This window comes from Gekko japonicus, unplaced genomic scaffold, assembly GCF_001447785.1.
Source record: "Gekko japonicus isolate JY-2015 unplaced genomic scaffold, Gekko_japonicus_V1.1 scaffold237, whole genome shotgun sequence".
Lineage (NCBI taxonomy): Eukaryota > Metazoa > Chordata > Lepidosauria > Squamata > Gekkonidae > Gekko > Gekko japonicus.
The window spans coordinates 329,628-344,268 of record NW_015161955.1 but is presented as its reverse complement, the minus strand read 5'-3'; the positions used below and the strand labels follow the sequence as shown (position 1 = coordinate 344,268).

The following is a 14,641-nucleotide window of genomic DNA, read 5'->3' as shown; positions in this document are numbered from 1 at the left end:
CTGGGGCAAGTGATGCTCTGTATTCTTGGTGCTTGGGGGGGGCAACAATGGGAGGGCTTCTAGTGTCCTGGCCCCACTGCTGGACCTCCTGATGGCACCTGGTATTTTTGGCCACTGTGTGACAGAGTGCTGGACTGGACGGGCCATTGGCCTGACCCAACAGTGGCTTCTCTTATGCTCTTATGTTCGTTGAAACACTAACCAATGTTACAGGATTATTCCTCCACACTGCAGAGCCAGGGCGGACAGAGGTAATTTGCTTTCAACTACTAAGTGAGCTCAGGGGAGATCTGAACCAGGGACTTTCCCAATTAATGTTTCAATACTTCAACCACTGTTCCAGACCTGCAAATTCAGAAAGGAGACACAGGGAAACTGCTGGCACAACTCCACTCATCTCTACTGTCTGTCCACAGGGAATGACCAATAAATGCTCAAGCATCACAAGAAATCAAAGACTCAGCTCAAGCCTTGTTTTAAAAGTTGCATTCACAGGAAACGGTGACAATCTGCCAAAACCACTTCCTTGACAATTCACACTAAGAACATGACAAGACCTGGTCCAAAAGCTTTTTTGTTTTGTTTTGTTTTGTTTGGCTTTGACCTGTTTGTGGACAGATCCAGGTGGGGCAGCCGTGTTGGTCTGAAGCTGCAGAACAAAGTCTGAGTCCGGGGGCACCTTTAAGACCAACAAAGTTTTATTCAAGGCATGAGCTTTTGTCAGTGCATGCTCACTTCCTCAGGTGTATGGAGGTATGTGTGAACATGAAAGCTCATACCTTGACTAAAACTCTGTTGGTCTTAATGGTGCCACTGGACTCTAACTTAGTTCTACTGTTGTGGACAATTCATCCAGGTTTTAAAAGAAGCCAAAAAAGTTTGAAAAAGAAGGGTAAGGACTGACAAACCAAATGATTTGAACATAAAAATCTGACATTCTAAGTACAAGGCAATAAAAAAAAACAACCCTAGAAAATTAGATCGGGGGTGGGGGGATGATTGCTTACGAAGCAAAACTCAGAATGTCATGGGTAGCATATAACTAATTCCATACAGTTAGCACAGCCTAAACAGTGCGCAGCTTCTAGAAGGAAACGGCTATTCCCTTTGGTAGATTTCAAGTTGCTTCCGCCTTACGTTTCTGTCAATCCATAGGCAAGGTCCAGCATATCCAACTCCTCATCAGTAATTGCATCTAGTTTTTTAAATACGTCCTCTTCAAAGATTAAGTGACACGTAGAGCAAGCAAGTGTTCCTTCACATGCACCTAAAAATTAACGTAAGAATTAGGCCTACTTTAGACTTCTTCTTTAAATTCCACTGTATTGATCCTTCAGTTAATGTTTTCCATGGCTGCCTACATGTGGCTATACCACAAAGCCATAAGAACAAAGACACACATGAAAATACCTTATCCCGTCAGATCATTAGTCCATCTAGCTCAGTATAGCTGTCCTAAGAGGCACTAACTCTCCAACAGTCTCACAGCGAGAAATATTTCCCCCCACCATCTGGTCTTCTTTGCATGCAGCCGGCCTTGATTTGGTCCTTGGCATCTCCAGTTAAAAGGACTGGGCAGTACGTGATGTGAAAGACTTCTTCTGTTCAAGACCCCGGGGAACCACAGCCAGTCAGAGTGGATATTACTGACCATAACAGACCTACAGTCTGATTCAACAGGCGGCTGTTTTGTGTGTTCATCCTTTAACTGGAGATGCCAGGAGCCAAATCCAGGACTTCTTGCATCCAAAGCATGTTACTTAGGTCTGAGCCACTGCTTCTCCCCTTTAACACACATGAAACAGTGCAGGCTATCGGTATACAAGCCGTACACCCACTCATTTCCCACAACCCGCGCACGTTCTGAAAAGCTTTTGAAAAACATTACGTGCATATTTAACTCCTCAAATAAGAAGAGGATATGTAGTCCATACAGGGGTCATTTCGGGGGGGAACGCGGGGGAACACAGTTCGCCTTGCAGGTCCACCGCCGGGCCCCTGATGTCAGGGGGTGTGGCATATGCTAATGAGTGATGCTAATGAGTTCCCCTAGCTCTTTTTCTACGAAATGACCCCTGAGTCCATATATAATTTTGTCTGAAATGAAGTGAATACAAAGTGTTCCTGAATTTAACACTGATTAGCCCACTAACAAGGAAAGGTTCCTTTCTTGAGCTGTTACATAGGTTATACGGGCAAAGGGTATCTATACGAGCTACACTCACTAAGGTTATCTAGATAAGCTGGATTTATGTGTCAGGTGAAAGATTATGAAATGGGACCAGTCAAAGAATTGAATTTGGAGATAGGCCTAATATGGCAATGAAACAAAAAACCCCAACACATTAAGGACCAGAAGGATTACATGAAGCCGTAAAAGTACGCAAAAGTTATCTGTATCTGCAGTGCCCCCTAGTGACAAAATCAGAGATAGGATCTTCATTTGCAGGCATTTAAAGACACAACCGACAACTATTTGCTAGGGTTAGAGGTGAATATCCAGCAGGGCATTTCAGTTGTTTTGCTCCAGTCATCTGGCTAGCATATTAAATAGGATTCAGAAAGCTGAGGAGTACCAGAGCCAGACTTCTCACTGGTGCATGTGCATCCGTACCGCATTCCAAATGTCTCCTGAGCCAGGCAGGTTTAACGTGCTGCTGACATCTGTGTTTAAAGCCTCAATCAGTCTTAGAGAGTATCCCATACAGGCCTACCCCACCCTGGTGGTGCATCGACATAGTCTGAGGTGGTCCTGCTTACGGTCCCCATCTCACAGGGAGGCCTCCACATGTACTAGGGCAGGGCCTTCTGTACAGTAGCCCCAGAGGCTTAGCATACTTTCCTGTGACACGACCGTTTCCAAGAGAGCCACGGACTAAACTTTTACATCCTGCTTATGTTTAGGGTGTCACTTTCAGCTGAACACCCAAATTCATCTTTTTAGTTCCCTTATGAAATAATGTTCTGTTGTTACTGGAAATTAAGTACTTGCTACTTACCAAATCCATCTATGTCTAGATTGTTATTGACCACAACATCTAGAAGCGAGTCTCCGACTTTTCCCTGGGCTGTTAGTTTATCTCCATCACGAGTTATAAAGTGCACAGTAATTTTATCTTCTGAGCTGGGGGGCAGAAAAAAATCCACAATATTTTCATTCGTCTGCAGCAATGTAAGGGACAAACCTTTGGGGAAATAAGCTGACACAACAAAAATTCTTAATACTGGCGGAGAGTGCTGCTGAACACCAGATGAGGCACTGAAAACCTGTCTAATAAATATGGATCTTCACCCTCTACTGTAGCAGTAAACACCTGTAGCAGTTTAGTTGTACAAAATCTTGGCAACAAGAGTTTTTCTAAGTCTTTTTTTCCTTTTGTATTTTTTGTGTGCGCATGCGCACACACCTGGAAGTCATGCGACCTCTGGTGGCTGATCCCTACTGGGGGCCTGGAGGACATTCAGAGAGGTGGCTGAATAAAGCCTGCCCCCACCTCCTAGCTCTGGTATTCCAAGGAGGTCTCCCATCCAAGTACTTGCCAGGGTCGGCCCTGCTCAGCTTCCGAGATCTGAAGAGATTGAGCTTGCCTGGGCTATCCAGGTCAGGTCAGTCTTTTTCTCTTCGTGGTGTAGTGGTTGAGAGTGTCGGACTAGTATCTGGAAGACTCGGGTTTAAATTCCCACTGGTGCCACGGAGACTTGCTGGGTGACCTTGGGCCAGTCATACACACTCTCAGCCTAATGACTGAAGCCCCTTTGGGTTATCATTGGGGAGAAAGGTGGGATATAAAGAAACCCTAAATTAAAACACACATATAAATAATGCACAGTTTCACAGATTTCTTGTGCACTGCTACCAGAAGTATAGAGAGAAGTCATGGACGCAGAATGGGCTGTGATGATTTATGCACATCTCAGAGTATGCACATCTCAGGGGGATTACTCCCAGTTTAATGTGCATCGGAACACAGCTGTGGAACCGAAACTATACAGAAAGAAGCAGGATGAACCAGAACTACACCGTCTTCAGCATTATGTGGAATTGGTTTCACTGGACTGTACCACAGCAGCAGGAAGGCAGGCAGACTCACCACAGAACTGACCTCAGGGCGCTGAACCTTTGCATTTGCTACCCTACGAACACCTGATCACTGCAGGGAAGGTGTACAGTTCAAAACAAACACGGTTCCCCGAAATCATGAGAGGTTATGTGAGTCAACTCGGTGGTAAGGGCCTGCCACACGAAGGGTTCTACTAAGGGTGTCTGAGAGTATGCTCATGGTGCAGACTTAAACCAAAATTTATTTATTTATTTATTTATTTCCACTTATACCCCGCCCTCCCCACGTGCGGGCTCAGAATCCTAAAAACTTGTGAATGGGAGAGATCAAGATGGGTAGCCGTGTTAGTCTGTGTCTGTAGCAGCAGTAAAGAGTAAAGAGTCCAGCAGCACCTTATAGACTAACAAAATTTGTGGCAGGGGATGAGCTTTCGTGAGTCATTGCTCACTTCTTCAGATGTAAATGGGAGTTTGCCATCAATGACAAAGTGTTTACAGCACCCTGAATTAATTAGGGCCCTGACCTGGATACCCCAGGCTAGCCCAATCTTGTCAGATTTTAGAAACTAAGCAGGGTCGGACCTGGCTAGTATTTGGATGGGAGGCCACCAAATAGTACTCGGGCCTTTATGCGGAGGCAGGCCATGGCAAACTACCTCTGAACATCTCTTGCTTTGACAACCCTATGGGGTTGCCATAAATCACACACACACCCCCCCAAAGGATAGCCACAAGCTGCTCTCAGGAATAACGATTTGCTCTCTGGGACACAAGCCACGATGAAAGACGGAGCTCCACAAAACTGTCAGATATTTTGACAGTTTTATTCATCTTTTGACCGTTAGTTAACTTGCTTAATTCCTACAAAGTTTAGAACTGTAGTTATCAATAATACCAAGACGTCACTCTAAATCACACACAGAAAATCTGCTGGTTTGTAGCTTTTGTCCACCTGGAATTCCACCTACAGTGAGACTGACCTCCAGCTCATGAATTCCTTCCATGCTGGAAAAAAGGAACAGCTGAGCGAAGGAGATCTGTTTGTTTGACCTTGGGCTCTTCCTGACCTTACAAAATAAACCAAACTTTCTAGATGGTTTTCTCGCAAGGTCGGTGAGTTCTCAGGCTCAGATAAGTGTAAAGATCACCCAGGTTTATTTTCTGCACAGAATGGAGTAGGCAGAGAGAGGATGGATGCATCCAGTGTCAACATGGGTTGAATCTCAGGATCCAAGTAACGGAGGGCACAGTTGCTACCCCATCCCCCTCACAGAAGCCTGAATATCACTTCACTGAGGTGCAAACACCTGGGATCTACGACGCGCGAGAGAAATAGTAAAGGTAAAGGTTCCCTTGCTCAAAAGCCAGTCGAGTCCGACTCTAGGGTTGCGGTGCTCATCTCCATTTCAAAGCCGAAGAGCCAGCGCTGTCTGAAGACGTTTCCGTGGTCATGTAGCCGGCATGACTAAACACCAAGGTGCACGGAACGCTGTTACCTTCCCACCAAAGTGGTACCTATTTATCTACTTGCAATTTCTTGCTTTCGAACTGCTAGGTTGGCAGGAGCTGGAACTAGAGACGGGAGCTCACTCCATCATGCGGCACCCGGGTCTTGAACTGACCTTCCACAGCCTGCAGTTCAGCATCTTAACCACTTGAGCTCACCGTAGCCCAAGGTAAAATGTATACATTCACTAGAGTTATAGGGTGGTTTATTAAAGAGAATATAACAGCACCCAGAGAAATGGTTGGTTTGGGTGGGGGGTTTGCTGTCAAGTCACAGCTGACACAGAGACCCCTGGTGAGGTTTTCAAGGCAAGAGCCACTCAGAGGTGGTTTGCCATTGCCTGCCTACATCAGGGCCGACCTTGCTCAGCTTCCAAGATCTGGCGAGACCGGGCTAGCCTGGGCTATCCAGGTTAGGGTTCACAGCAATCTAGAAACATAAAACAGGTAAGACATAGACAGATATAGATACATATATCTACAAGCTGATGGTACACATAACACAAAACCAAAGATGGTACATAAGTAAGCCAAAGGAGGTATATAGGAAGACAGTGGTGGCCACCTTTTTGGACCACGCTACACAAAGTCAAATCCAGGAGGAAGAGCCATTCTAGCACCCACCATGGTACATTTGCAGCACCCTCCCCAAGCACATATGCAGTCATCACTCCCGTGCCTTGGTGTAGTTCACTTCCGCTGCTAAGGCTGGGGAGCAGGCAGCCATGTAATGCCAGAAAGGTCTCTCAGGTACCTGTGCCACAAACTGGCCGTCCATGAAACAGGAGAAAAGATACAAAACAACGGTGCCACTTTATAAGGTCAGGTGCATTTCCCTTCCTCAAGCACATCTTCCTCTTTGCTACTGCGCTGCCCCTCACAAAGGAGGTCATTAAAACTAAGGGGTACATCATCACCAATGTTCCCTCTAAGCTGTGGAGTCTTGTAAGCAAAAATTCTACTTTGTGAGCTACTAGCATTGAAGTTGTGAGCGAGCAATTTGGCCACTGCATAAATTAGTTTGCTCTGGAGCCATCCGTCCTGAGCTGAGACAAAAATGTGTGAGCTGGAGGCTAAAAAACTGTAAGTTAGCTCACACTAACTCAGCTTAGAAGGAACACTGACCCAACCCTATCCACAGCTATCATCTGACCAACATATGTTGCAAAAACCTCAGTTCCCTCATTGGAACATCTGCACTCAATGCAACATCTGCAGAGTTTTCTTGCTGCTTGTTTACTTCCATTATCACCATCATTATTATTCAAATATATTTAGTGCCAACTAAGTGCTATACTCTCCTGCCAACCTAGCAGTTCGAAAACAGGAAATTGCAAGTAGATAAATAGGTACCACTTCGGTGGGAAGGTAACAGCGTTCCGTGTGCCTTGGTGTTCAGTCATGCCGGCCACATGACCATGGAAATGTCTTCGGACAGTGCTGGCTCTTCGGCTTTGAAACAGAGATGAGCACCGTAACCCTAGAGTCGGACTCTACTGGCTATGAGGAAAGGTTAAAGCGCTTAGGGCTCTTTAGCTTGGAGAAACGACAACTGAGGGGAGACATGATTGAGGTTTATAAGATGATCGTGGAGTTTTTTTTTGTCATCTTCTGGGCATGGAACAGCAGCCACTGGGGGTGTGGAAGGGGAGGGATTTGAGAATTTCCTGCATTGTGCAGGGGGTTGGACTAGATGACCCTGGAGGTCCCTTCCGACTCTACGATTCTATGATTCTAAGGCTGGGACTGGCTGCAGCTACCTCCACAGCACACCCTTGGGGCCAAGCCTACTTCACTGCTGGGCTCTGCGTGGGGCAATCCAGACCAGAGATTCCAGGGACTCTGGGGCAAGTGATGCTCTGTCATCTTGGGGGGGTCAACAGTGGGATGGCTTCCAGTGTCCTGGCCCCACTGGTGGACCTCCTGATGGCACCTGGTATTTCTGGCCACTGTGTGACACAGAGTGTTGGGCTGGATGGGCCTTTGGCCTGATCCAACATTGGTATCTCTTATGTTCTTATGTCTGGGGCAAGTGATGCTGTGTCTTCTTGGTGCTTCGGGGGGGGGGGTCAACAGGGGGAGGGCTTCTAGTGTCCTGGCCCCACTGCTGGACCTCCTGATGGCACTGGTATTTCTGGCCACTGTGTGACACAGAGTGTTGGACTGGATGGGCCTTTGGCCTGATCCAACATTGGCGTCTCTTATGTTCTTAACCTTTACCTTTACTTTAAGTGCTATATTGGGATGAGACGGCTGTCATCCAGAAAGCTTTAACCTAACTAGAGAGGATGGAGGGACAGTGCAGAATTTGATAAAAATAAAAGAAGAAAGGCAAGATATGGGAAAAGACTAAACAGTATCAGACAGTAAAAATATAAAATGGTTCACTGAATTAATTATATCAAAATGCCCCTTCTTCATTAATAATACATTTCTTCTACATTCCTCTTCTTTTTGGTCCAAAGCTGGAAAAAAATTCCCAGTCTGCTGTGCTTCATGCTCCTGCCCAGCTAAATTTAATGATTTCTATATGACACCAGTTCAGGTCAATGAGACATTATTCTTTATTTGAAGAACTGGTTAGTGAACTTCTCTTCACCCTGAAGGGAACCTGCTAAATGACTAGTATCAACCTGACATCAAGTGGTCCTACAAAAAGAAAGCTACTGGCATCCAAGAACTGTGGAAGAGTACTTGGTTCACAGAATGACTCCATTTAAGGTATTTAATAATATCGAAGATATTTAAAGATATTTAAAGCTATTTCCTGGAAGATATTTAAAGCTTTCCTGGAAGATATTTAAAGCTTAAGATATTTAAAGCTATTTCCTGGAAAACCACCCCAGACAACAGCTTTGGATGTATTCGGCGTACCGAACAACTGGACCGTAAACTCAAATTATACACACATGAGAAACGCACATCTGAAATTGTTCTTGGAAAGGAGTGGATTAAAAAGCTGTGGAGTTATTGACGCTACACTGCCAGAAAATGTGTAAGAAGCAAGACCAACTGGAAGATGGTGCTATTGTCACATAATCTGAGAAACTGAGACAATCAATAATGCCTGCATTCAGGCATCACAAAAAAGCCACAGATTGAGGTTTGAGTCCAGTGGCACCTTTAACAAGTTTCGTTCTGGGTATAAGCTTTCATGTATAATACCCAGAATTAAACTTTGTTGGTCTTATAGGTGCCACTGGACTCAAACTATGTTCTGTTGCTTCAGACCAACATGGCTACCCACCTGAACCAAGGCACAGACTGGTTCTTCTTACAAGGACAAGCCTGAAATCCTTGCCCTTCCAGACCCCCTTGTTGCTCCCTGCAAACAGCCCAGCTCAGACTCGAAGGCTTCCAGGCTTTGGAAGCATGCAGTCTAGCCAAAATTGGTTGTGATGTCCAAACTGGGCACTAAGAGATTGGCCTTTATTTCTCGTCCACACTGGGGAAGCGGGGGGGCTTTTAGAACAGGATTAAAATGCTGTTTATAAACTTACTGGGGGGGGGTTAGAACAGGCTTAAAATGCTGTTTAAAAACTTATGCAATATGTAACTGTTCAGCTGCTTGGGGCTTTTTAAAGTAGTTTGCGGATAACCCGTGTAACTGGTATTACAACAAAGAAGTAAAGCAATACATCCACTATAGCTCTTGAGATAAACACTAGTCTGTACCTGCTAGAGATTATTTGCAAAAGCTTCTATGCTGCGCCTCTCTCCAGCGAGAGGGATAACAAGGAGGCATGTGCTGTTTGTATCGTATATTTGACGAAAGACACTGCGGGTAATCCCAAAGGCTGAATCGAAAGAGAGCCTGGTCCTTAACAGATTAGTTGCAGCCATGCGGAGATGCAGAGTCAAGAAGATGCAAGAGCCTTGCTGAGAATCCAGGGCTGATCCCATCACAGGGCCTCGCTTCACCTTTTCTCAACATTCCCTCCCTCGCACAGCTCTCAGCTTGGGACAAAAAGTATTTCTGCAGCAGGATTGACAGCTATTGTGAGACAAGCCATGTGCTTGGAGCCTGAACAAGCGAAAGCGGGCAAGTTGGGCCTTTGCCAAAGACCCTTCGGTCTGTGCCAAAAGGCAGCTCAAAGACTCAAGTGGTCACCCTCCAAGTCTTCGAGAGAAAACCACGCCTTCCCCATAGATACTGCCATATATACTTAGCCCAAGTTTCTATTTAGGCCAATGCTCTGTCTCTGACAGCAGGGCCTTCACCACCACCACCCCGACCACAGCTACCATCTAACCCACTTTTCGATAACAAAGTACAGCTTGGCAACTCACAAGATGTGCCAGCTCACAACTTAATAAAAATGCTGACAATATCACAATAACAGCTGTATCTCCTGGTTGCCCTGAGCACCCACATGCTTTAGCCAGTTTGGTGTAGTGGTTAAGTGTGCGGACTCTAATCTGGGAGAACTGGGTTTGATTCCCCACTCCTCCGCTTGCAGCTGCTGGATGACCTTGGACAAGCCATAGTTCTGTCAGAGCTTTTCTTGAAAGAGCAGTTCTCGAAAGAGCTCTCTCAGCCCCACCTGCCTCACAAGCAGTGTTCCCTCTAAGCTGAGTTAGTGTGAGCCAGCTCAGTTTTTTAGTCTCCAGCTCACACATTTTTGTCTTCGCTCAGGAAGGAGGGCTCCAGAACAAACTAATCTGTGCAGTAACCAAATTGCTTGCTCACAACTTTAATGACAGTAGCTCACAAAGAAGAATTTTTGCTCACAAGACTCCACAGCTTAGAGGGAACATTGGGTGTCTGTTGTGGGGAGGGGAAGGGAAAGGAGATTGTAAGCAGCTCTGAGACTCTGAGTGAAGGGTGGGGTGTAAAATCTCTTCTTCTTCTTCTTTATGGGCATGGTCAAATATCATGTGCAAACCAGGCAGTTCACAGGTACTGTCACTAGGACTGCCATTGGCCAGTTCCACATCCACCCATTTTAAACACTGCATTTTGCCCCATGATCACATGCCCATATTTATTTTTAAGCAGCAGCAGCACGTGAACTACTTTAAACTTTTAGAGTCCAGTCGTAAGAAAAGTTACTCCAATCTAAGCCCCTTGATTTCAATAAACCCACAATCTCAGTGTCTTTGCTCCTGAGCTGGTTCCACAGGAACAATTAGCACAGCAATACAATCAATAAACATAAAAACACCAATGAATCAATAACAGAGCCATTAACAAAGCCAGGAGTTATGATACTAACATGGCAGGTTGTGAAAAAATCCTACAATAAGAAGGAGGAAAGCACGTGTAACTAGAGTGAACATAATTTCCCCCCCCTATTTAGCCTTCCTCCATCAGCCTCCCTTCCCTTATCGTTTCTCATATGTCAGATTTTAGATCGCAAACTTTTCAAGGTCTGTTTCCAGAAAGGGCCAGCCATGTTAATTTAGTACCACATTTTCATTCTAGCATAAAATGCCACAGAGAAGAGCACTCTAGCCTATGAAAGCTTATGCAAGAGTAAGAACTCATTGGCCTCTGAAGTGTCACTTCAAGACGTTCTATTTATCTTCCAGAGCTGTCACCTTCTCCTCCTCTCTAAACCACCACACACAGCATGAAGAAGTGAGCAATGACTCAGGAAAGCTCCTACCTTGCCACATATTCTGTTGGCCCTTAGGTGCTACGGACTCTTGCTCTTTTCTAATGCAGCATGGGGCAGGAATCGGTGCTGAACTAGGATGGGGGAGATCCATTCCAGGTCCACCTCCCAATGAACCTCAATGGATGATGTTGGACCAGTCATTTCTCCCACTCTCCGCCTAACCTACCTCACAGGGCTGTTAGTGATAGTAAAAAGGGCAGACCTAGGCACACCAAACTCCTGGGAGGAAAAGCAAGACTAAAATGTACTAACGCAGGGGTGTCAAACATGCAGCCCAGGGTCCGGATCAGGCCCCCGGAGGCTTCTATCAGGCCCACAGTGGAACTGGCTGTCTTCTGATTCTGCTTCCAGTTCTGCTGCTGCGTCATCATAGGTTTGCAGCTTACAGATACACACCTGAACAGCATACTCGAAATTGCAACAGCACAGACATTCTGATGCAATAATTTAGAGCAAGAGGTGTCAGTTGTAAGACGCTGCTAAATCAACAAAATATTGCAAGAATGCTAATGTTTTAAGCATGTTTTTATTTTAAGTAAAAAAAACCCCTTTGTGTTTGTGTCCTTTATAAGGTTTATATCTCCGCTACCTGGCATTACATTTTATGACACACGTGGCCCGGCCCAACAAGGTCTCATTTATATCAGATCTGGCCCTCATAACAAATCAGTTCGACACCCCAGTACTAAAGCAATAATAATATAAACAAAAGCCATTGCAGGAATAATAACTCCTAGTCTTGTTCCTCCATGACAGCAAAATAAAAAACAGGAATCCAGCAGGAGAAGTAAGCTATGACTCATGAAAACCTATGCTGGATTTGTGTCTGTCTGTCTATGTATCTGTCTAGACATGTATAACCAGGGTTGCCAGCCTCCAGGTGGGGCCTGGAGATCCCCTGCTTTTACAACTGATCTCCAGCTAACAGAGATCAGCTCCCCTGGGGAGAAACGGCTGCTTTGAAGGGTGGACTCTGTGGCATTGTACCATGCGGAGGTCCTTTTCCTTCCCAAACCCTGCCCTCTCCCGGATCCACCCCAAAGTTTCCAGATATTTTCCAACCCAGACCTGGCAACCCTACGTATACAAAGTTTGAGACCAGTGGCACCTTTAAGACCAACAAAGCTTTATTCAAGGTATGAGCTTAAAGGTGCCACTGGTCTCAAACTTTGTTTTGCAGCTTCAGACCAACACGGCTGCCCACCTGAATTTGTTTGTGTATATCTGTCCACGTGTCTGTCTGTTTTTCTATCTCCGTCTGTCTATCTCCATTCACTAAAGTTCAGTAAACCTGGCACCAGAGTCAGAAGGAAGAGGACGCAAAACCGGGGTGCCACCGAAGAAAAGGCCCCGTCTCTGGTCCCCCCCCCCTAGGAGAGATGATACTTCCCTCTAGTGTTCCCTCTAAGCTGAGTTAGTGTGCGCTAGCTCACAGGTTTTTAGCCTCCAGCTCACAGATTTTTTTCCTCGCTCAGGAAGGAGGACTCCAGAGCGAACTAATTTATGCAGGAGCCAAATCGCTCGCTCACAACTTTCATGCCAGCAGCTTGCAAAGTAGAATTTTTGCTCACAAGACTCCACAGCTTAGAGGGAGCACTGCTTCCCAGCCGGTTTGTTGGGTCTCTTTTTCCTCGCCTTCGACCTCACCTGTCCTTACCTGAGCCGAGCCGGGGCTGAAGCATGGAAGAACCGGCCCGGACTACCTAGTCTGGCAACGCCGCGGAAAGTGGAGGGAAGCCGGTGGCAGGAGGCGACCGCGGCCCGCAGGAGAAGGTTAACTGCACTTGAGGTCGCCATGGCGCAACCCGGCCGTGGTCAGGGACGGAGATGGCGGCCCCAAAGCCGACTACAGCCCAAAGTCCGCCGGCTTACACAACCGGTACAAACAACGGCGATTCTCGAAGCTTCATTACGGGAGCGCAGCCTCAACTCACAACGGCGCTCGCTAGGGAAGAAGAACGCAGCGTACGTAAAAAAGGGCACCACGCTAGCTCACGGACGTAGGGGAAAGAACACGGCAGGCAGCTTCAACTTCCGGTTAAACATTGACTTACGCTGTACTGTAGGCCCTGTCCTCTCTGTGATGAGGATCTTATGCACTCTCCATTGGAAGTTCGAGGGGAAGAATCAGTTCCATTTTATACCGGAAGTGGTTAACAAGTCTGCTCTTTTTGTATTTCTATGTTTAACCACTCACGCGAACTCCGTAAAAGAAACTGTACCCGACGAAAAATGGGGAAAGGAGCGCTTGCGGATGCTTTGCGGGGTTGTTGCTCGAGAAACAGGACCCCCGTGACTTGGCTGCCTTTCTTCTCTGGCCAGCTTTCTTTCCTTAGTAGTCTCTGATCCCCGCCCCCCCAACACACACACTTTATATAGATATGGAAACCTGAAATGTTTTTGAACAATATTTATATTAACGTAGATTGCTCTGAGCCGTTTCCTGATTTCTGAGGAATCAGTACACATGAAATTGCAAGTAGATAAATAGGGACCACTTCAGTGGGAAGGTAACAGCGGTTCGTGCGCCTTGGTCATGCCGGCCACATGACCACGGAAACGTCTTCGGACAGCGCTGGCTCTTCGGCTTTGAAACGGAGATGAGCGCTGCAACCCTAGAGCCGCCCTGAGCCCATTGGGGAGGGCGGGATATAAATATGAAAAATAAATAAATAAATAAATATGATGCTGTGAAGGGCAGGCATAAAAGGATAACCAGTGTTCCCTCTAAGTTCAGTTAGTGTGAGCTAGCTCACAGTTTTTTAGCCTCCGGCTCACAGATTTCTGTCTTAGCTCAGGAAGGACGGCTCCAGAGCAAACTAATTGATGCAGTAGCCAAATTGCTCGCTCACAACTGTAATGCCAGTAGCTCACAAGACAAGACTAAGCTCCACAGCTTGGGGGGAGCATTGGAAGCAACCCTGTGATTTTATCATTCATATATCTTCTTATGTGAAGAGAGCCAGTGATGGTATTTCATCTGTGAGATGTGGGAGAGCTGGGTTCGAATACCTAGGGTTGTCAACTCTAGTTTGGGAAATTCCTGGAGATTTGGGGGCAGAGGCTGGAGAGGGCAGAGTTGGGGGAGGGGGGAAGCTGAGCAGGGATGCAAACTGCAGTTCCAGAGACTCCATCTTCCTACGCTGCCCTTTCCTCCAGGGGTGCTGATCTCTGTAGTCTGGAGATTGGTTGTAATTCTAGGACAGTGATGGCAAACCTTTTAGAGATCGAGTGCCCAAACTGCGACCCAAAACCCACTTATTTATCGCAAAGTGTCAACACGGCAATTTAACCTGAATACTGAGGTTTTACTTTAGAAAAAACAACCCATACATTAACAAGATGATCCAAACAAAGTAAGGAAAGCAATCCCAAATGTTTTCATTTACTTACAATTATTTGGCAGAGAATTCGACACTTTTATGATGGTCTGGGCCTGGCTGGGGCGATGCCA

General features: G+C 46.2%; 1 protein-coding gene across 1 annotated transcript in view; it reads right to left on the bottom strand.

The window, feature by feature from the left end:
• The window catches only part of FDX1 (ferredoxin 1), a 14,994-nt gene extending 1,871 nt beyond the window's left edge, over positions 1–13,123 (bottom strand). Inside the window, exons 1-3 of the mRNA XM_015429489.1 lie at positions 12,845–13,123; positions 3,000–3,124; positions 1,138–1,267 (exon numbers count right to left, since the gene is read on the bottom strand). Of these exons, the coding sequence (XP_015284975.1) occupies positions 1,138–1,267; positions 3,000–3,124; positions 12,845–12,984 (395 nt within the window). The 5' untranslated portion in view covers positions 12,985–13,123. The remainder of the gene's footprint in view (positions 1–1,137; positions 1,268–2,999; positions 3,125–12,844) is intronic.
• Positions 13,124–14,641: the final 1,518 nt, after the last annotated feature.